This window comes from Capricornis sumatraensis, chromosome 10 (assembly GCF_032405125.1).
Source record: "Capricornis sumatraensis isolate serow.1 chromosome 10, serow.2, whole genome shotgun sequence".
NCBI classification, from domain to species: Eukaryota; Metazoa; Chordata; class Mammalia; order Artiodactyla; family Bovidae; genus Capricornis; species Capricornis sumatraensis.
Window position 1 is genome coordinate 4,365,318 of NC_091078.1, and position 21,955 is coordinate 4,387,272.

The window sequence follows — 21,955 nt, forward strand, 5'->3', positions numbered from 1 at the left end:
GCATGAGAGCCCCAGAAGTGAGTCCCTTAGGAGGCCCGCTGTCGGCTTCCCTTCCAAGACTTGTGGCGCTGCCGCAACAGACACTGGGAACAAGACGAAGGAACTGCTGTGCCTTTTAAGAGTCTGGGGCCCAGACATAATATATGCAGAGAGGGGACAGAACAGGCCCTGCAGTTCTAGGACCCCGGGTCGGAGGCCACTCTCTGGAGCCACTCCCAGCATGAATTTCTTACCACCCAAAACCCTCCACAGTCACTACATTAAGGTCACCTGTGGGCATTCACTCCACTGTACACTGCCCCCAAGTCTGACTCAGGTTTCACCTCCTATGGGTGGTCCTGGCAGGGGCTGGCTCCTTCAGATCCACCTTTCATGAGGATTCTGGGGAGTGGCCTCCAAGAGGCCCCCTCATCACCCTCTCCCTGAGTAACGGCCTGATGTGGATTCTGACGTTCAGGTCTATACCGTCCCAGTGCAGACCAGAAAGCCTGGGGGGAGCCCCCACAAAGCACAGCAAGAACATGAGCCCCAGCCAGGTGGTGTCATTGCTCTGATTTCTGTGTCTGTAGTGATGCTACTTGGGGAAAACCCCCAAAGACAAGTACTTGCCTGTAGAGGCCGCAGGGCATGTCATTTACCTGTGAGGTGGGTGTGAGGAAGAATGTGGACAGAGCCACGGTCCTCAGGCACATCCCACCAAACCCATACACCATCCCGCAACCAGACAGACGGACGACGGAACAAATACTGTGGGGTCTACTTACGCCAGTGGTGATGCCCTGCCAAGCAGAGGAAAGCCCAGCAGTGAGTGCGTGTCCATCATGGGAGGGCGGGGGGCGGCGCATACACAAGGGAGCAGGGTTAGGGTCAGAAATGAGTTATGGGAGCGGGTGGATAGAGGAGGAAGAGAGAGAGACAAAAAGAAAACTGTCAGTGAGGAAGGAATCATGGAAATTAACAGCAGAAACGGAACACCTTATGGCAGACAGGGGCACCACGGCAGCATCAACCCAGCAGGGCTGAGTTAGAAGGAAAAGGGAGCATGTCGCTTCCCAGGTTCGCAAGGGAAAGGAAAAGGATGGGAGGGAAGGTGGTAGGAAGGAGAAGCCTAGATTAGATCAATGGTGCATCATGTTAAAAAAAAATTACATCATGGCCATCCTAGAGGTAAAGCCAAATGAGAGCAGTCTTTTCCCAAGGTGCAGAAAACATAAAATCAGTGAGCAGCAGTTCTTTGCCCATCTTCCACTGTGCTTCCCTTTGGCGAATATCACCATATTAAGATCACACTGAGGACGCACACGGCAAGCAAATATTAACAGGAAATCCCTGTTCACTCTTTGGCTTAATCAGTCAGATTTGTTTTCCGGGGCACCCATGAGCTAATGGTTGCATTTTTAAACTTCCATGATCATATTTTCTGCTTTGAAAGATGGGGTTAGATAAGTCAGCACTACCAAGAGAGTTCCACAAAGAACTAAAGCCCTGAGCCCGTGGGGTTTAAGATTCACTGCTCCAGGGAAGGCAATGGCAACCCACTCCAGTACTCGTGCCTGGAAAATCCCATGGACGGAGGAGCCTGGTGGGCTGCCGTCTATGGAGTCGCACAGTCGGACACGACTGAAGCGACTTAGCAGCAGCAGCAGCAGCAGCAGCAGCAGCAGCAGCAGCAGCAGCTCCAGGGAAAGCAACCTCCGCCCCCTGGTGGCCCAGAGGAAGTATTGCGTGCCTGAGAGAGACAGGCTCCCTTGCATCAGGAGAGCCAGGAAGACCACACCATTTTCCATCCATTGGCTTCTGGAGGCTGCACATTAAACCTGCACACACGTCATGGCCACGAGGACTGGGCTCTGCACAGGCCAAACACTATTGGAGTTATCCAGGACTTCATAATGCCTCTATCCCTCTTACAACATCTGGTTTTCCTAGCTTTGGGAAAAAAGTGCAATCATTTTAAGATTTCTTGCCTTGAGCTGTTGCAGATCTTGACTCAGGGATAACATGTTACCCAAAGAGATAATGAGTTTTGAAAGTCAACACTAATGGTGTTCCCAAGTAGGATACAGTATGGGTTCTGCGTGCGTATGTGTAAGGAAGAAAGAAATAACAGAGGCAGAAAAATAGTGAGATAGAGAGAGAGGCAGAGAGAGGCAAACACAGAAAGAAATGCAGAGAAGAAAGAGACTGAGATAAAAGAGACAGATTCAGGAAGACGGAGTGAGGTCCCCATTAAATTTTGCACTATTACCAGTTTCATCCACAAATGATTTTTAGCCAACTCTTTCCCTACTCAGCCCTCAAGTTCCTCAACCACTGCTAACAAGCAAATTCAGGAACCAAGGATGTCCTAAGTCCCACCAACCTGAGCCTGGGCTTCCCTGGGGCAAACAGGAGGAGCCAGGTGCTGGGTTCTCCCCAGGCTCCGCGGCAGGGCTGACTGCCAGCAGCAGGGTGGGTGACTGGTCTGGAGGCCCCTTCCCAAACAAGAAACCCAGTCATGTATTTGAGAAGAAAGCGGCGACTTCCCCTCAAAGAATGGCTTAGCTGTGCGAACCAGGGGTATCCAGAATGTGACCCCCGGTTAACAAGATTCCAGAAGTCTCCTTCTAAACCAGCCCCCTCCGGGAGCCTGGGAAAATGCAGAGGCTGTGTGAAGCACTTGGAGGAACCACCGCGTGCTGTGTCTCTCTACCCTTCTCCTAAAGTTGACCGTGAAACTGACTCTGAAGAGAGAACACCACGTTCTGTCTGAAAGGCCCGGTCAAGGCTGGCTCTCTTCCAAGGGCTGTGCCCTGGGAAGCTCAAGGCGGCAGAGGAAGACTGGTCCCGACGGCGCCCAGCGGCCGGGGGCCCTCCGCGCTGATGGAGCGGTGGAGTCGGCGAGCGCCCGAGGAGGAGGGGAGGCGCTTACCCGCTGAAGTCACTGCCCTGGGCCTGCGCCTGCCCGGCGATGGCGTCCATGATGGCGTCCTGGGAATACATGCTGATGGGCGTGTTGTACTGCGCGTGGATGATGGTGGCCTTGCCGCCCAGCCCCTTCACCTCGATGGGCTTGTGGGTCGACAGGGCCGAGTCCTTCAGGGCGCTGGGGTTGAAGCGTTCCTGGTAGTCGGCGCTGGGGGAGTGAAGAGGGGGAGGGGAGCGAGGGAGAGAGGTGCAGGGAGAGAAGGGCGACAGGCGGTGTTACGCCGGTGCAGGTGCAGGCTGGCGGTGGAGGGTGTGGAGAGAGATCTCCCTAAGCCTGAGCCTGGGAAGGCTAGCCAGGTTCCTCAGGCCCGCTCGCACTGGCTGGGTCTGGTCAGGAAGATTCTCGCCCTCCCCAGGGCCCTTTGCAGAAGGTGTTTCTTGCCCGTCTGCCCTTTCCCAGATCACTGGAGGCCCCCACTAAGCCTGAGCTGGGGGGCATGGAAAGATCTCTCACCACACACCCCCAGGGAAACAGACTGCAGAGGGTAGCGGGAGGGGATTGGGATTAGGGGACAAGAGCTGGGCCACGAGTCAAAGGCAGCGGCAGCCGAAGCAGAGTCCGGAACGCCCCAAAGGCAAAAACCGGCCCCACTGGGCACCCAGGGGCATTCTGAGCTTGGATCCTCCACGAAGGGGCTCGTCCTGGGTCCCCCTGGGCTCTGCTCCTTCAGACTCTTCGGGGCGTGTGCTTCTTCCTCGGAGCAGGGCTTGAGTGCTCAGGGCCCCCAGGGCCAACTTGCTGGGCAGCCCACCAGCTTCTACCCATCAAGACTTTTCCCTTCAAAACGTTAAGTGCGCTCCGCAGACAAGGACAAGGTCAAGCACAGCCCTTCTGAGGGATCCGGCCAGGCTGGAAATGTCTTCAGGCTCACCTGGAACCAGCATCAGCACACACTCCACCCAGCAGCCCACCAGAGCCAACCTGCCTTCTTAAGCAGCTGCAGCAACTAATTGGGAACACAATGGCCCCAGGCATCCGGCGGAGCCCCAGCACCCCTCCCCAACGCCTCCACTTCATCCTCGCAGCTTCGCACACAGGCAGCCTCGCTCAGGGACACGAATGCACCCTCACTCACGCATGCACATACATGTACACATGCCAACACAGGCGCACGCTGTTGAGACCCCCAGACACGCGGGCGCATGCTGGGATATGCAGGCAAGCGCACACACGTGCTTTCCTTTGATACTAACTTGGCTGGAGAGTTGGCTACCACCTGCGGAGGAGAGAAAGAGCAAAGAAGACAGGACTATCAGAGTGAGGCTCCTGCCAGAGGGTTTGAGCATAAGGACGTAGGGATGGGCCTCAAACTGGCCATTGTGGAGGCGGAGTCAGCTCAGACAGGCACTAGGTGAAGAGAGCGCAGAGAGAGGAGTGGGCAAAGCTCAGAGTCTAGATCATAGCCTTTCAGTTTGGGTCAGAGATGCCAACTGCAGCGTAGGTCCACAGTGCCTAAAGCTTTGCCTAGGAGAAGGGTTTCTTTGGTCCATCTTCACGGGTGCTCATTTACCATGTGTATGAATCTCCCACACACAACCTGGCTCTAGACCCTGGAGAGGAAGCCAAAGATGGAGACAGGACCAGCTCTGGCTGCTACAGGAATGGCCAGGGTCCCAGGTGGCTCCTGGCCAGCCCCGCACAGCCACTCTAGACTGGTCCTTGTTGAATGAGGGGTGGCTCTGGGAGTGCTGCCCCCTGAACAAGAGCTGCCGTGGTGCTAGGGTGTGTACAGTGGGGTTTCTCGCAGCCCTGGGAACATGTTCTCCTTCCCAGAGGAGGGGCAGGCAGCTCTGGACCCACCTCCTGGCCACAGTAGTAAGGGATCTGTGCGGTTTCCAGTAACCACCCATGAAAGCCTGTGGATGGGCAGTGGTGCAGGATGGAGGAGCGGGGTAGCCTGGGAGAAGTGTGGGCCCTGGCGTTTTGCAGGAAGGCCCCCATCCAAGACAGCCAGCTTGGACACTACAAGCAGGACCCCACCCTCACTCTTATCTAAGGGCCAGCCTCCTGGAGCATCTCTCCTTGAAAGAGGCTTTGCCTGCCTTCTGTTTCTTTAGATGCAAACTCCTTGCAGTGAGAGACACTGGTCAGAAATCTGAGGGGAGAAGAATGCAGAAAGTGGTGTCCCTGCCCCCACACTCTGCCACCACTCTGGACTCTGGCTGGGAGAGCCTGGGCTTCCGTTGGCCTGGCCTGGCCTGGTTCTCTCTTGGCCAGGATCCTGAGGATCCAGACCAAAGTCAGGGAGATCCCCCAGGCCCAGGCTCAACCCTGTCTCAGAGCTGATAAAATTCCCTCTGAGATCTCCCAGGCTCCAAATAGCTGCCGGTGGAGCTGTATTAGGAAAGGGCCAGCACAGGTCTCCCATTCCTTCTCCAGTTTTGGCCAGTGCTGACAGCTGCAGGGTCAGCTTGTGCCCTGACCAGCCCAGTGTGCCCTGTAGAGGGCAGTGTTGGCCTCAGGGGAGGCTTCTGCCCTTCCCGGCCCATGTAGCCAGTTGCTTGTTTAGCCCCCCTGCTTAACTTTCGCCTGAGAACCTGAAGGCTGGGATCCCCGCAGCAGACATAGCTCAGAGAGGAGTACCCAGGTCTTGGGAGAATGAGCCAAAGCTATAAGGCCGCCCTGGGGAAGGGGGCCCTTGCATCTGCTAGCCTGAGGGACACTGTTCTTAATTTCCAGCCCCAGAGATGAGGAGGCGGAGGGGCTGCAGGCCCCGCTGTCCTTGCACCCACTCTCTTCCTCTCCATTCCTCCTAAGAGGATAAAAGTTGCCAAGGAATCACCTTGCAAGTTGCCCAGAGAGTAAGAGAAGGAGCTTCCTTGTGGAGCCAGACAGGATAGAATTCAGATCCTGACCTTTCCTCTTCCCGGTGCTGTGACTCTGAACAAGGAACTTACCTGTCTTAGCCTCCGTCTCCTTATTCATAAGACTGAGAGGGTGGTGCCCACCGCAGAATGAACAGAATCCTGAATGTAAAACCCTCAGCATGGGTTAAGAATGCAGTGAAAAGACATAGGGCTTAACATTTGCCAACCCTGTCTCCTGTGAGCAGTTAGACACAGCAACGAGTGTTGGCCTCGGCCCTTGGCTACCACTGGTCAGAGGCTCCAACCTTCCTGCTGGGGCCATAGCATCAGCTTTTGCTTTAACTGAGGCATGCACCACACTCCCTCTCTAGCCCATTGTTTCTTCAAAGAAACTCTTGTGCCCTGCTGCTCTGAGTGTCAAGCAATAATTTGATGGTTGTCAGGTTCTGAGAAGCCTTTACACCAATGTGAGGGCACCTTGGGGGTCAAGAGAAGCAGGAATGGGGCAGGCAGGCATGTTCTGTCTCCACGCGGGGAGAAGTCAGACCGACCTGAGTGCCCGTCCTGTCTGCCACTCAATAGCCGTGTGACCTTGGGCAGATGACTTGCCATCTCTGGGCTTCTACTTCCCAGTTATCAAATGAGGGAATGATGCCCACCTCTGAAGTCGCTGAGAGAGCTGTGTTAGACAAAGCATGTGGACTGTTAATCAGCCCCCAACCTCCATGGATGGTTCAGTGAGCGGAGACCTTACCATCACTGCAGGTGGGCAGTGGAGGCTTAGATCCACCAGAGCCTGACCTCCCTGCTGGGGGCTAGTTCCAAAGAGGGCCAGGAAGACCTACCAGCCTTCTCAAGGCAGGAGAAGGGCACCACTTCTACTCCTCTTTCCCTCAGCTTCCTAGCAGAAGCCCCTTACTAGAAAAGGCCTGGGGTTCGAAGGCTTTGCCACCTTGGTCCAGGGAAGCCAGGATCCAAGTGCTCAGACTATTGATTGCCCAGCTTCACTCGGAAGCCCAGAAAGAGCTCGGGGCTCTGGGGAAGCTGGAGATCCCCAGGGAAGGAGCAAGTGGGTGGAGTACAGGTACCGTCTACAGCAAGGTCACAGCAAGGGTGTGGGCTTGGATCAAACTGACCCAGATTGCCATGCTGACTCATCAGTCACCTGCTCCACGACTCCAGGCGGTGATGCCAGGTAGCATGTAGACAGCTTGCACTACACACGTATTGTCTCCTTCAGTCCTCCCCATAGTCTAGGTGTATGAACAGTCCCATGGACGAGCCCTGAACCCCTAACCACTGGGCCATACGCCTCGACTCGGCCTGCTCTGCCTCCAGCCCAGAGATGATGACACCAGTTGCATGGGGCCATGGGAGAAATTATGAGATAACAAATGTGCCGGGCTTGGCAGCTGATGCATGCTCTGCTTGGCAGCTCCCTTCCCTCAACCTCTCCACAGTGCCCACTGAGCTCTAGGGTTTTTAATTCCTATGCTCCAAGAGTCCCATCAGCTAGACCTTGGGGGCCAGGGGGCGGCATGCTGCTCTCCTGCATGGCTCCTTTCTCCTCAGAGTCCTGCTTCCCCACCCTAGTCAGAGTTGTTCCTGCCAACCACTCCCCTCACCCCACTGCCCAATCTCTCTGTACCCAGCTCGGGTGCTCCCCTTCCAGGCAGCCTTCCCAGACCACTACCAGACCTAGAAAACGTGCCCTCCTAACCCCCAGGGCTCCCAGAAGGGTGGGATCAGTGCATCCCCTGGCCACAGAGTTCTTGGAGGTATTAGGACAGGATCTGTCCTGTCGTGGTGGGTGACCTGATGTCGAAGTTTGGGGAGTCCGAGGCTCTTGCATTCAGGCCTAGCTCAGCTGCTTAGTAGTTGGACAGCTGGACCCTAACCTTCTCTGAGCCTCAGTTTCCCTCTCTGCAAAATCTGACACACACGCTGGCTTGTGTCAAGTAATGAGGGCAAGTGTCGATAGACTGATTACTTTCAGGTGCTGCCCCTGGGGCTTGGAGCTGGCCGCCATGGGACCAGTCCCCCACTCCAACCTGATCAGGCCTCTATGAGCACTGAGGACCCAGGTGGCCCCTGACCACCAGCAGAGAGCTGTGCGCCCGTTACCTACCCTCCTAGGAGTCCAGCACCTGAGGCCTTCCCTCGGCGGCTCATCTGATACATCTGAGCCATCTCCCTCAGGGTCTCTGCCGAGTACAGGCCAATGGGGTTGTTATACTGCCTTGGCTGGCTCGAGCCCAGCGGGGCTTTCGGGCTGAGTGAGTCCAGGGCCCCCTCCAGGCTGATCTTGGCCCCGGGGCTGCCCCGGGGTGGGCCAGGGTCAGAGGCCTCCGTGTGTGAGGAGAAGACGGAGGTCTGAGAGAAGGAAGAGCTAAAGGTCTGCCCGAGCTCCAGGGTGCCTGGGGTGCCCGGGCCGGCCCTCGCCTCGGGGTGGGGGCTGGGTGCTGCCAGGCTGCTGTTCGTGTCCAGAGCAGGGTCCTGGCCCAAGGCAGCGCCATGCAGGGGAGAGAGAAAAGAGCAGTTAGAGGCCACGGCCGCCCCAGCACTTCCGCGTGGACCTGAAATAGAGGGGTTAGTGCCAGCGCCCAGCCCACCACCTGAGCCTGCAGCCCTGCACTGAGTTCGGGGTGGGGAGACGGCCTGGACACCTGGAAAAGAAGAGTTTTCTCAAAAAAAAAGCGGGGTGAGGCATCTGGCTCCTGGCCCTGATGCTATCATCAGACTAGGCTAAATGCAAAGCCCGCACAGAAAGCTAGGCCAAGCCGGCCGGCCTGTGGGACTTGAAGTAAGGGAGTGTGGTCTCAGGGAACTGCGGGGAGACCCCTCTATCCTACGTCTGTTCCCCTTCCCCGTAGGAGGACACTGGTGAGCGCAGCCCTGTCTCCTGCTCTGCTGCAATGCTGCACGTGGCCAGCGGGACAAGCCTCCTGGGCTGGGGGTGAACAGGCAGGGCAGACGTGCAGGGGGAAACTGCGGCAGGAGCAGGGCTGACATCTGGTTCCCTCGGTCTGCCTCTGCAGCTTCTCCCGAGAAGTGCTCTGCCCACTTCCTCAACCTGTCGCCCACCCCAGACCCCCGTTATCCTCTTCTTTTGCCTCTTCTCCCCACCCCGCCCATCACCCACTCTGCCCTGGTGGACTGACAGGGTCAGTATGAGGTCATTCAGGGGGGTGGGTGGAGAGTGGCGGGAGTGTGTGGTCCCGTAGGCCTGGTGGGCTGGGCCTCCTGTGCTCTCAGTCCCTCAGGACTGAGCTGCTTAGAGGGAGCCAGGAAGGGGCCTGCGGCGGGCGGGTGACGGGTGCCTGCTGCTGTGCCTGCCTCTGGGCCTCACCAGCACTCCTGAGTGCCGTACGTGTATGTGTGCCAAGTAGCTTCAGTCACGTCCGACTCTGTGACCCCATGGAATGTAGCCCAGCAGGCTCCTCTGTCCATGGGATTCTCCAGGCAAGAATACTGGAGTGGGCTGCCAACTCCTTCTCCAGGGGATCTTCCCAACCCAGGGATCAAACCCACATCTCTTGTCTCCTGCGGGAGACAAGGCAGGCAGGCTCTTCGCCTCTGGCACCACCCGGGAAGCCCTTGAGTGCAGTGCACGCTTAGCCGCTCAGTCATGTCCAGCTCTTTGTGACCCTGTGGACTGCAGCCTGCCAGGCACCCCTGAGTGCAAAAGTAGCTCACAGTGAAAGTGGCTCCCCTGTCTCTGCCTCTTTGCGACTCCATGGACTTCACAGTCCGTAGAATTCTCCAGGCCAGAGTACTAGAGTGGGTAGCCTTTCCCTTCTCCAGGGGATCTTTCCAATCCAGGGATCAAACCCAGATCTCCCGCATGGCAGGCGGATGCTTTACCGGCTGAGCCACAAGGAAAGCCCAAGAATCCTGGAGTGGGTAACCTGTCCCTTCTGGGGATCTTCCTGATCCAGGAATCAAACTGGGGTCTCCTGCACTGCAGGCAGGTTCTTTGCCAACTGAGCTATGAAGGAAGCCAAGGGGCAGGCAACTGGGAGGAGAAAGGAAGACTGGAGGGAGAGTGCCTGTGACTGAGGAGAAACCCTGAGGGGCGGTAGACCACCCACGGCTGAGCGCTTTCCCCTCCACCGGAGTGACTGACTCAAACTGGGGCCTTGGCGTTCATGCCAGAGTCAGCCCCCTGCTAGTGCCCTCAGGAGCATGAGGGTCAGAGCCTTCTGGACACTTGTCCCGACTTGACTTGTCTCTTCCCTGAAAACACTGTGGACTAAGTTGATTTCCCATCAGCCCAACCGTGAGGCCCAGATATTGGCTAAGCACCCAGGTGGAGACCCCTACATGTCACGAACTCAGCATTTTGTCCAAGCTCAAACGCATCTCTCCAGGGGCCTGCCCCAGGTCCGCATCGCTGACTCCACCACTCTGCCTGAGTGGGACTAGCAGAAGTTCAGGTAGGCAGGCCAGGGCTGCACTCCAGGAACCATGGCTGAAAGTGGAGCCTGCCACCCACAGCCAGCACCTACCTTCTGGTGGGGGATCACTGGCAGAGGGGACTGGATCGGGGGTGCTGCCGTGGAGATGGGAATGGGACGCTTCGACCTGGAAAAGCCAGAAATAGGAGCAGGTGAAGACAGTTGTTCTCGGGGCCCAGACACCCACCTGGGCAGGGTTGGTGAGGGGAGAACCTCTGAAACCCAGGGAAACGGGGCATCCCCTGGGCCTGACCAGCAGGGAGAAGTCACGTCTCTTGGGTACTTAGCAGCCATGGGCCTCTACTAGGTCCCAGGGAGGCTGCCTGTGCACAGAGAAAGCAGGAAGACCCTGGCCTCCAGGCCCAGCTGCCCACACCCTGGCAGCGCCGTGCCCTACCCTGTCTGAGCTCCTCTGCAAAGTGAGGCACAGACGTGGAGGTGCTTGATGCCTTGGGCCTGTCCTCACTCTGGCCCAGGGGCTGTCCTCACTTGGCGGTGCAGTCTGGTAGCACAAGCTTTGGCCCATGCTGGACAGCTCCTCTCCCCGGGATGCCTGGAGCCCACACCCAGCCTCTGCCCCCGCCTCTGGAAAGCGCCCACCTACTTCTGCAGGGTGAGACTCAGGTTGTAGCTGGCAGACTTGATCTTGTTCTGGGCCTCCAGGTGGGTCATGGTGTCTGTGTTGACGCCGTCAATGGCCACCACAAGGTCACCCTGGCTGAGCTGGGACTGTGCGGCCTTGCTGCCCGGTGTGATCTGAGAGGACAGCAAATGGAGGGTAAGCGAAGGGTGACCTGAGGATGGGACAGTCCTCAGAGAAGAACCACCAGGGAATCATCCAGGAGAGGCTGGCCATTTTGTCTTTCATTCACTGTAGCCACCAAGCCTGCTTCCTCTTCTTGCTGCAAAACTGACATATTTCTCAGTGCTTTGTATCTGAGCGTGGTCATGAGATTAGCTCTGGCTGGTGGAATGTAGTTTAAAGCAATGCACATCGCTTCCAGGCCTGCCCCTAGCAGTTGTCTTGCCATCCTCCATTCTCCCTGCTTGTCAGCTGACTGGATATACAGGACCCGGAGGAGACCAGTCAAGCCACTGACTGAAAGGGACCTGGATCCTGGAGTCACTTCTTGGAGGAAAGACGACTAAGAAGCACCGAATTGGATGTTGCATGAATGAGAAATAAACTTTTGCAAGAGATCTGGGGTGTTTTTGTTACACCAATTAGCCTACTATAGCATCTGCACCCTGAAAACCCATGGCATACTTCCGGGCTGCAGAACTCAGATGCTGCCAGGCCAGCAGGCAGGCCAGATGCAGCCTCACAGTAGCACCCTAGTGTGAGTGCCTAGCGCTCTGCCATGACAGGTATGCAGAGAGGGCTGGCAGAGTGTCAGCCTGCCTGGGGGAGCAAGGTCAGCTGGGACATGGAGCTCGGTGCTCTGCGGTTGGCTTCATATTTCCCAGGGGTACAGATGTGGAGGCCAGTTCCCAAATCTTGCACTCTAGTGACATCACAGAATATTAGAGTCTGGGGGCCCCACTCCAGGGTGATCACGCAGAATGCCATGGGTACACCATCCCATGAACATCACATGTAATGTCAGGAAGGTTGCACTCCCAGAGACATTACTTGTGATGCTGAAATGGCTGAGACTTTACTCCCAAACACATCATGCCAAATTCTGCATGTCCAGCCCCCCAGTAATACCACCCTGAATGTCACAATGGTCTCCCCTACAGTAACATCACATGAAATATGAAATTCTGGAGGGCCTGGTGACATCACCTAAAATAGTTTTGTGGCCAGCCCCTAGTGACATTATATACAGTGTCATGAAGCTTCATTTCTAAAAGTGTCTCATGGGATGTCATGGAGACTCTGACTTCACCCCCTGCTGACATCACATAGAATGACTTTGTAACCTGACCCCCCATGACATCATCAGGAAGCCCCCTGAGACATCACATGGGATGCCAGGCAGGCCTTGCCTCCAGTGACATCATAGGAAAGAGGAGACCCTGGGAGTCACCACCCCCCACAATGAGCTGTGCCTGGAGGGTGTCCCTTGGCTCTTCTTCCCCGACATGCCCACCAGCCAGGCCTCTTGGCTTCTCGGGGCACATTCCAGTCACCTTTCTGGCTATACCCCAAGGACAAGGCTGGCTTCTAACATTGGCAGAAGCCATTATCTGGCCAAGGCTTGGGGACCATCCTAGAAGGAGCTCTAAGAGGACCTGGGGACTGTCCCTGGATACCAGGCCTCATGGAACTCTGGCCAGATTCTGGACTTCAGACATGGATGGAAACCTCCTGCTAAGCCCCTGTGAGGGGCCCTCAGCCCATCCCTAGATGGGCTAGGGTAGGCCAGGAACCATGTGTGCTAACCCAGGGATTATAGCAATTCTAGGCGAGTTCTTGCTAATTGCCATTGTCTTGCCATTTCAGACACAAGAACTGTGGTAACTTCTTAAACACTGGCCACCTTGTGCCCAGAGCAACCTCCCCACCACTCCCAGAATCTGCTGAGAGGAGGCAAGGACAACAGAAAGACAAATGCCTTAATTGTCAGGAAGCCACGTTATCCAGTTTGCCAAGTCCCACCTACTCTCCAGGCTCCCATAGGGGGGTCTTGAACCACTTGGACTGTCTCAAAACACATGTTGCCTTTAGTCCCAAATTAATGGCCATGCAGAGCCTCTCCTAGTGACAGGAGTTTATTATTTCCTTTGATTGAAATGGCTGCTGCTGCTAAGTCACTTCAGTCTTGTCCGACTCTGTGCGATCCCATAGACGGCAGGCCACCAGGCTCCCCCGTCCCTGGGATTCTCCAGGCAAGAACACTGGAGTGGGTTGCCATTTCCTTCTCCAATGCATGAAAGTGAAAAGTGAAAGTGAAGTCACTCAATCGTGTCCAACTCTTAGCGACCCCATGTACTGCTGCCTACCAGGCTTCTCCATCCATGGAATTTTCCAAGCAAGAGTACTGGAATGGGTTGCCATTGCCTTCTCTGTTAAATGATTGAACAAAGGGTAAAAAAAGATAACAAAGAAAAGCAAAACACTTTCTAGACTGAGAGGGGACTCCTGAGGGCAAGCTGAGCTGCCCAGCCAGGCCTGTCTTGCAAGAAAGTTACCTTCCCCTATACCTTTTAGCTTCGCGTTCAGACCTCTGCTCTTCCTGGCATTTTATTATAGACCCCTTTGAACACAGAAGGGCTTCCCTGGTGGCTCAGACAGTAAAGCGTCTGCCTGTAATGCGGGAGACCTGGGTTCGATCCCTGGGTCAGGAAGATCCCCTGGAGAAGGAAATGGCAACCCACTCCAATACTCTTGCCTGGAAAATCCAATGGATAAAGGAGCCTGGTAGGCTACTGTCCATGGTGTCTCAGAGTCGGACACGACTGAGCAACTTCACTTTCTTCACTTTGAACACAGAAAGGCGGAACTAATTCTACAGTGAAAAGTCAAATGCCCGCCGCTGCGGTTCTACTGTAGCATTTCACTCAACCTGCTGGTCATGTGTCCGTCCCTCTCACCATCCATCAATCCATGTCATATTTGATGCACTTCAGAGACAGTAGCAGCCGCCAGCACGCTCCCGTTCAGGGCACACTGCAGTGCCTCTGCTGTCTCAGTGGACTGCCCACAGAGCTCCCCCACAGCAGGGCACCCCTGTGCTGAGGCTTCCCAAGCTGGGACTCCCCCAGATGCTTCTGTGAATCTACAGAGAAGGGGGCCATCGTCCTGCAACAGGGAGCTCCCAGGCAGGGTAGGCACAGACCCCAGAGGAGAGGGCCGCATGCCTACAGAAGTGATGCCTGCCAGGCAGGACCAGATCTGTGTCCAGGAGATCATGGATAAGTGTGAACAAGGACACCAGAATGACATCCAAGAGATGCTGGGGCCAGATCAGCTGGAACAAACCACAGCCATCTGGAATGCCCTCCCTTCCAAGATGCCTTGAGGACATCTTTCTCCCTCAAGCCTGGGTCACTAACACAATACCTTCCCAAAGGGCTCCCACCTTCCCCTTGCCTGGCTCCCCTCCATCCTCAGGAAATGGACTGAAGTGATTCCCAGGGAAGAGCCCAGCCTCCCCTGGACCTGGTCAAGAGCCAAACTCCCTGCGGAGAGCCGCCTAGCTGGCTCCAGCCGGCCCCTGGCGCCTCTCTCTCTGCACCTGTGTCTGCTCATCAGGGCTCAGTTGGCCTGACCTTCGGCTGCCCTGAGCACGGTTCAAGACCCCCTTGGGCTGGCGGGTGGAGGATACTGTAATCCTCTTTTAGGGAGGTGTTCTGCTAGTTCTGTCCAGGTCTCCTTAGAGAAGAAGGCACTATGGAGACAGGGACCCTGAGGAAGTTGTCCCTCAGCTCTGCCCAGGGAGCATCCTGCCCAGCAGAAGGGCAGGGCCACCCTTGAACCATCACACAGAACCTAAGGCGTATGGAGAGTACAGGCCAGGCACGAGGTACCCATGTATCTCTTGTCTGACTCCTAACCCCCTCCCTCTACTTTCCTTGTCCCAGAAAAGACCCAAAGCTGCTAAATCCTTGAAGGATATATTTTTTTTCTTTAAAGTTTTTCTAGCCCCTTTGGAGAATTTTAAAAGTTCTTTGTAACGATTATTTCATCCTCATTTTACTTTTCAGCTTCTCCAGTCACCAGCCAGCTCTCAGTGGGGAACCCAGCCACAGGCAGAGCTCCAGGATGAGGGTTCTGTCTCAGAAGCCTCTAGGATAGGCGCTAGGTGTTTAGAGGCCAAGATTGCCACCTAGCTCACAGGAGTGTTTCCTCCTTGCTGGGCCATAGTTTAGGGCATCCCAGAGTGAGCACAGGGACAGCTGGTGCCAGGGAGCAACTGTGGTGCCCGTGACCTTCGGGTGCCTGGGGGAAGCAGCAGAGCAAAGAGCACGGGCTTTGGTCTGAGCCAGACCTGAGGGTGCAGCGCCCACCTCCATGCCCTCTGTGTAAAGACAGCAACGATTCTGTTCTCCCAGAATTCTGGTGAGGATTTCATCACTAAATGGGATATTATACAAGGACAGTGCAGGGCTGAGGAAGTTTCAGGGAAGCTCCTAAAGGAGGAGATGCAGGTGCTGCCCCCGGCCCCTTGCCCTGGGGTGTGCAGGAGCGGGAGTCTGGGAGGCTGCAGCCTCCGGCTCCACAGGAAACAAGATCTGGAGCTGGCAGAAAGTGGTGTGTGAGGGCCCAGCCCTGATCAGTTCTGAGCCAGCCTTCTATCCTTAGAAGGGCCTGAGCATGGAGCTGAGGAGCTGGAGGAGAGAGAAGTCCTCTCCAGGGCCCCAGGGAAGCAAGATGCCGGCTGAGGCTCTGACCTACCCCTGAGCCCGGCTCCTATTTCCCCAGCTTCCTGGTATCAGAGGGAGCCCCTGGGCTCCACAGAGGTTCCTGGCCATCACTCCCAGTGTTCAAAGCCAGATAGGCAGTGCCTTCTTTTCCATCTAGACCTACCAGTGTAGGTGTGGCAAGGAACGGGGGGCCAGGGCAGGCAGTGGGTGCTGTGGGCTGTGCAACTTTCAGCATCTCCTCCTGACACCCCCACTAAGGCTGACGCCCAGGGGATTTCCATGGAGCCCTAAGTGCATTTTTCATTGTGTGATTAAATTACTGTCATGCCATGCTCTGCTCCCTCTCCATCTGGCTTCCCCCGGGGCCTTGCTCCATCCCTCACTCTCTCACTTCTGTCTTCCCGTGGTCCTGCTCTCCAACTCCACCCTGGCTGATTAAAAAAAAACAAAAAACAAAAACAAGCACCAGAGTCTTATCTATGCTCAAAAAGCCTCTCCTTACACAGAGGATTTTTAGGGAAGTGAACATATTCTCTAAGATACTATAATGCTGGATACATGTCAGAATACATTGGTCCAAAACCATAAAATGTGCACACCAAGCATGAACTCTAATGTAAACTATTTGTTCTCTGTAAAAATGACATGTCATTGTAGCTTCATTGGTTATAATATATGTACAATCTGGTGGGGGATGTTGGTAATGAGAGAGGCTGTGCACGTATGTGTGTGGGGCAGGGCGTGGGAAAGGGAAAATCCCCATATCTTCCTCTCAATGTTGCTACGAACGTGAAGCTGCTCTAAAACACTTAAGGCTTAAAAAAAGCAGCCTCTCCCTGTTCATGCCTTTGCTGCCTCAGTCAGTCCCTGCCGTGTGTGCCTCCCTTTCTTCACTGCCAGGCGTCTCCAAAGAGCGACCCGCAGGCCTCTGGTATCTCCCATCCCTCTCACGGCAGCCATCTGAGTGGCCCCCGCCACTCCACGCGTACCAGTGACCTCCCTGTGCCAAAGTCAGGGGTCACTGGTCCCTTTTCCAGCTGGCCACACACTTTACTGGCCTTCTGAGTCTCTCCTCTTATCCCACAGTTCTATGTCAAGAATGTTACCCAGTGGGTCCCCAAGAGCCCTCGGACATGGTGAAGTCCGCTTCATGCCACTCAGGATGGTTCCTGGGAAGAGGTGGATCCGGGCTTCAAAGGCACAGAGACGCTGTATTTGGGAACAAGAGGGCCCTGGGTGGGGGCCTTGGCAATCATGGCTAGCCCCTGGATGAGAGGAAGGTTCAGGGAGCTGGGGAGACGTCTCCCAGGCAGGAGGCAAGCCCAGCAAACCCAGCAGACCTCACCCAGGAAGCCCTACTCTTCACTCTCGCTCCTCTCCCACGCCTTCAGCCCAAGGAGCCCTGGGGGCTGCCAGTGAAGCTGCCTTTGTCCTTTGTCCTAGCCCAGGACCTCAGAAGGCCCACTCCCCAGGACCTAGCCAGCCGCATACCCACTTTCCCCGGGGCCCTCCCGGGGTCAGGAACAGCTCTGAGCCCCAGGGAGAGGAAGCATGCTGGGAGAGGGTCTGGCCTGGCGACCTCTAAGCATGCGTTTCCCTGCAGTGGGCCTCTGTCCGTTTATCGCCCCCAGTCCCGTTCGTTGCTTTGGGAAGCCCCTGCCAGCCCCGCGGCAGCCCTCCGGAGGCTTGCCTGACCTTCAGCGCAGCTATAAACAGCACGGCTGTCAGCACAGCTAGGTGCTGCCCAAGAAGCTGCACCACGACCTTAAAATTCCAGGAATCGTCGGCGTGGCTGCCCCAGAATAGCCTCAGGCTGTCCTCCTTCCCGTCCCCGGGGACCCTCTGTCCACCCCACCACAGCCAAGAGAGGCTGGTGAATACCAGAGCTCAGCTAGGGGCAGAGGCCACTGGGCTGGTGCCCCAGGTGAGCCTGCTGGGTGGGTGGGCGAGGCTGTAAGGAGTGGCGGCCTCGGAGCAGAGACAGGACCTCCTTGGGCCCAGGCTCAGCTCCCCTCTCCTCATAAGCAGCCCATGAGGAAAAACAGGTGTATTTTCATAAGTGTATATTAGACAGCACGCTCACATGTGTGCTTTCCCCGATTCATTATCCCCATGTTACAGATGAGAAGACTGAGGCTGAGCAGGCGAACTGACTTTTCTAAGGTGACCCAGCTGTGAGTAGCAGAGCCAAACAAAATCTTAATGTCTCTGCCATAAAGTCAAGGACTGCAACACGCACCAAGAGGCAAGTCCCAGACCGTGGCCTAGCTGCTCAGGTATTGGGGCTGGGTCTTTGGAATTTCTCCCTCTCTGCTCCCACCCCTCCCCCACTTCCTGGAGAACTGGCTGGGGTGGGGGGAGGGTGGGGGTGAGAGGGCAGCTCATGTTGCAGGCCCAGCCGCACCTGTCCAGGATAAATAAAGGCATTTCCCCTCCACCCTCTGAGCCTCTCTCCTGAGCCCGTTTCTCTGTGGGTCCTCAGGCTGAGACTCTCTCTGAAGGGAGGCCTTGAGGGGCTGTTACTGCTCCAAGGTTGATTCTGTGGGGCTGGTGGGCAAAATGGGGTGGGTATGGGAGCTACTACTCAGGCTGCAGGTGGCCAGCCTTCTTACAGGAGGAGATGCAGCCCCACTCAGGGCTTTGTCACTAGTCCCCAGCCAGAGGATGAGGCTGCAGCCGTGGGAGTTAGGGGTTACCAAGGATACAGGAGCGGGTGGGCAAGTTTGAACCTGTTAGTCTGGCTCTGAAGTGAGATGCGCATCCTGGCCCTGTCTGGGGGCCCACAGGCCTCAGGGGTATGGTGTGTGTGCCCCTGCTGAGAATGAGCCGGCCCTGCCTTTGCCTATATCCCCCCACTGCCATACTCCACTAATGCCCTGTTTTCTGCAAAGACTCAGGCCAGGACATCCATTGCCCCTCTATGGGAAGAGGATTCTTCCAGAGAGCTCTGGCCTTGTTCCCTCAGGGAAGAAGTTTCTGCTGCAGAAGGACCTTAAGTGCCCCAGCAGGAAATACCACAGCCCTGTTGGGAAGGTGTGTGTGTGTGTGTGTGTGTGTGTGTGAAGGTGTGTGTGAAGGTGTGTGTGTGTGTGTGAAGGTGTGTGTGTGTGTGTGAAGGGGTGTGTGTGTGTGTGTGTGTGTGTGTGTGTGAAGTCGCTCAGTCGTGTCCGACTCTTTGCGACCCTGTGGACTGTAGCCCGCCAGGCTCCTCTCTCCATGGGATTCTCCAGGCAAGAATACTGGAGTGGATTGCCATTTCCTTCTCCAGGGGATCTTCCCGACCCAGGGATGGAACCCGGGTCTCCTGGACTGCAGGCAGACGCTTTGCTTTGTATTCCAAGGCCTGCGCTGAGACCGGGATGCCCAAGCCCAGGGTATCAGCGGCTCACCAGAGGGTTTATCAAAAGGCTCTAAGCCCTGGGAAGGCCCCAGCACCCAGCCCTGCATGTTTCATGACCTTGGTGATTTGGGGCATGCCCCTGAAGGGAGCTGAGAGGCCCATCCTCCGATGGCCTGCCTGAGCTGCAGGTTCTATTTTTAAAAGTACCCCCTAATCATTGGCCCTAGTACATCCCAATACATCCCCTGCCTACAGTGAGGACATTCTTCCTGCTGTCTAGCTTAAGGCCTCTGTGCTGCAATTTAAGCCCTGGGCTGGCTGGGGCCAGGTGGCTCATAGACCCCGGGTGAAGTCATTGGCTATCCTGGGTGCCACTGAGCTAGCTGGGAGAGCTAACATACACTCGCACGGATGGGGTCGGGACCCGCACTCGAAGGCCTTGGGCATGGTAGCACTGAGAGAGAGCTGGGCTGTTTCAGGTGTGGGAAGCTGGCAGACCCATGAGAGGGGATGGTCCTGCCTTGTACAGGGAGGAGACGTGCAACCAGGGGGTAGGGAGCTGTGCAGGCTTCTGGGGGAGAAGGGGGGCGTGTCCACTGGGGCTCAACTGCCATGTGTCACCATATCATCAGACAGAGTGTGTGCGTCTCTGGGTGCTCCTTAGTACAATAGGCCGTGCCATCTCCAGGGCAGGGGGCCTGGAGACTCAGGTGAGAATAAGCCAGACCTCCAGTGGAAGGATGGAGACAGTGCCTTTTCCCTGCAATAGAGCCAGCCCAGCACCCCAGAGAAGTATGGCCTCTTTTGCTCTTGTGAGTCTCCCGTAGCACCCCTGAGTGGGGTTTCCATTGCAGGGTCCCTCCAAGTGTCCACAATAGGTTCTACTGCCAGGATTGTGCCTGCAGTGGGGACACTGGCTCCCTGCCCCTCTGCCAAGCTCCTTTCAGTCCTCTCCTGGCTACCCACTTCAGTGCTTCCCCCCTAACCTCCCCACCCCATCCCCAGGCCCAAGGCAAGTTTCCTCTGCTCTGGAGAAGTCTCCCTGTCTCCAGGTGGGCAGTGACCCAGACACCCCTGCCCATCCATCACCCTCCAGTGACAGCCTGGGGCCTCAGCCTGCCCCCTTGTGCCCACACCAGCACTGCTGGGGCTCGGCCTTGGCCCTACCCCACCAGGCAGGGGTTATCTTTGCCCTGGCACATTTCACAGTTCACTGCGAGCTTAGCTCTGCCGGACTTCCCTTTACTTGACAAGTGTTGTCTGAGCACCTAGGTACTGGTCTAGGTACCAGGGACACAGCAGTGGTTAAAACAAAGTCCCGTCTTGCAGACAGCTTTGTCTCAAGCAGATCTAGCCTCTTGCTTCTCTGGACTTCAGTGTCTCCAGCTGGGCAATAAGATTTCTCAGACAGTCTCCAAAGATCTCTGACTTCCCCATCAGGCAGTGCTGTCCCCTGGTCACAGGACACACAGTCCATTTCCCCAGATGAGCATGGGGAACCAGACGTGAGACAAGCAGGCAGAGCAGCTGTAAGTGAATGGCTAGGTGCTCCAGAGGGTGAGCAAGGCCCAGCTCCATGAAGCCAACCAGTGCCTGTTCCCCCAGCAGGCCCAGGCAGGCAGGGGAAGAGCGCTGTTATCTCAGGTCTGGGATGCAGTGGGTGTGGGAGCCCAGTTATCAGCCCAGCCCAGCTCTAACCACAGGACAGCCAAGGTCAGCAGTCTGTCACCTGCCCTCTCCACGCTAGGAGCGCTCTCTCCCAAAGCAGCGCCTCCTTCCGGGCAGATGCTCCAGGCTTGGGTGTACCCCAGCCCACCTGGAGAAGGGCTTAGGAAGGCCCTGTACTTTCTGTTTACCTGTCTGCTTGCAAACTTAGCATTTCCTGCTCTACTGAAAACATCAGCTGCTTACCTATGTTTCATTCTCTTAATAGGCTAGCAAACCCAGGTGGGTAACAGCTGTGGCAGAGACCAGGGGCCTGGGGTGGGCAGGATCAGGCTAGGTCCAGTCCCAGCCCCCAGACCAGGAAAGTCTGCTCTGCTTTCCAAGAGCCTCAGGGAGGACAGACAGATGGACGGATGGCCGCACACACCCTCCTTGTAACATGCCCCGCCCCCCGGGCGGTAGGCTGTGGGCCCTGCACACTCACCCGGGAGATGGTGAGCGGCATGTTGAAGTCCTTGCCCCCCTGCAGACGGAAGCCCCAGGGCCCAGGCCCCGTCAGGGTCACGCTGTAAGACATGCTGGTGCTGACACCGGCGGCCCCTGCGGACGAAGGGAGAAGAGCGGAGTGAGAGGACCCTTGTGCCCCCTGCCTTCCCAGTCCAGACCTCAGCCCCAGCCCCCGACCCCCGGCCTTGCCTGCTCCGTGCCTTGCTGCCCAGCCGGGCTGTGTGGAGCTCCTGAGAGGCTCCTAAGAATAGCTGGGAACGAATGCCATCGACACTGATATCTGCCCTCCGCTGCGCCCATAAATGGACTGTAACCCTATACCGTGCCCGCCCGCCCTCAGCCTCCCAGCGGGTCCACCGTGACTCACGCGGCTAATATAGCCCCTGGGGAGGGTTGTCCAGCTCCCAGTACCCCCCAGGGGGCAGGAGAGGGGCCTGGGGGGGTTAGTGATAATGCTCTGCCTCCCTGCTCTCCTCTCCTTGCTCCCACTGCCCTCTGGAGAGCCTGGTCTGCCCAGCCACACTCTCTACCTGCTGTACCCACTCTCTTGCCCAGAAGACCATGGCTAAGCTCCCTTGGCCCAGGGCTTTGTGACTTGGGTGTTTGCAGCCCTGTGATCCCTGGAGAAAACCCTGAAGTTGTCCACTTATCCTCTTATCCCCAAGAGAAACGACAACTTCAGGGCCCAGAATTATCCAACCCCATCAAAACAGTAATAGTAATAGCAGCTCTGAGCACAGCCAAGCTCAGCTCTGGGCCCTCCACACCGTTATCCCCTCAGATCCTGAGAGGCTGCCGCTTGTCCTGCAGGAACCAAGGCTGAGAGAGAGGTTAACTAACTTCCCCAAGGTCACACAGGTAGACCCAGGCCATACTGGAGCCTGAGCTCATCCCTATG

At 56.5% G+C, this 21,955-nt stretch overlaps 1 protein-coding gene across 8 annotated transcripts in view; it reads right to left on the minus strand.

Moving 5' to 3' along the window:
* LDB3 (LIM domain binding 3) overlaps positions 1-21,127 on the minus strand; it is a 57,212-nt gene extending 36,085 nt beyond the window's left edge. For 3 of the 8 annotated variants that reach the window (XM_068982028.1, XM_068982026.1, XM_068982031.1), the window contains exons 1-5: positions 21,035-21,127; positions 10,837-10,988; positions 10,284-10,359; positions 4,162-4,184; positions 2,912-3,115 (exon numbers count right to left, since the gene is read on the minus strand). In XM_068982028.1, coding sequence (XP_068838129.1) covers positions 2,912-3,115; positions 4,162-4,184; positions 10,284-10,359; positions 10,837-10,988; positions 21,035-21,127 — 548 coding nt within the window. Of the gene's footprint in view, positions 1-2,911; positions 3,116-4,161; positions 4,185-7,903; positions 8,272-10,283; positions 10,360-10,836; positions 10,989-21,034 lie in introns of all 8 variants that reach the window. The other 5 variants (XM_068982027.1, XM_068982025.1, XM_068982030.1 and 2 more) reach the window with 2 other exon arrangements.
* Positions 21,128-21,955: the final 828 nt, after the last annotated feature.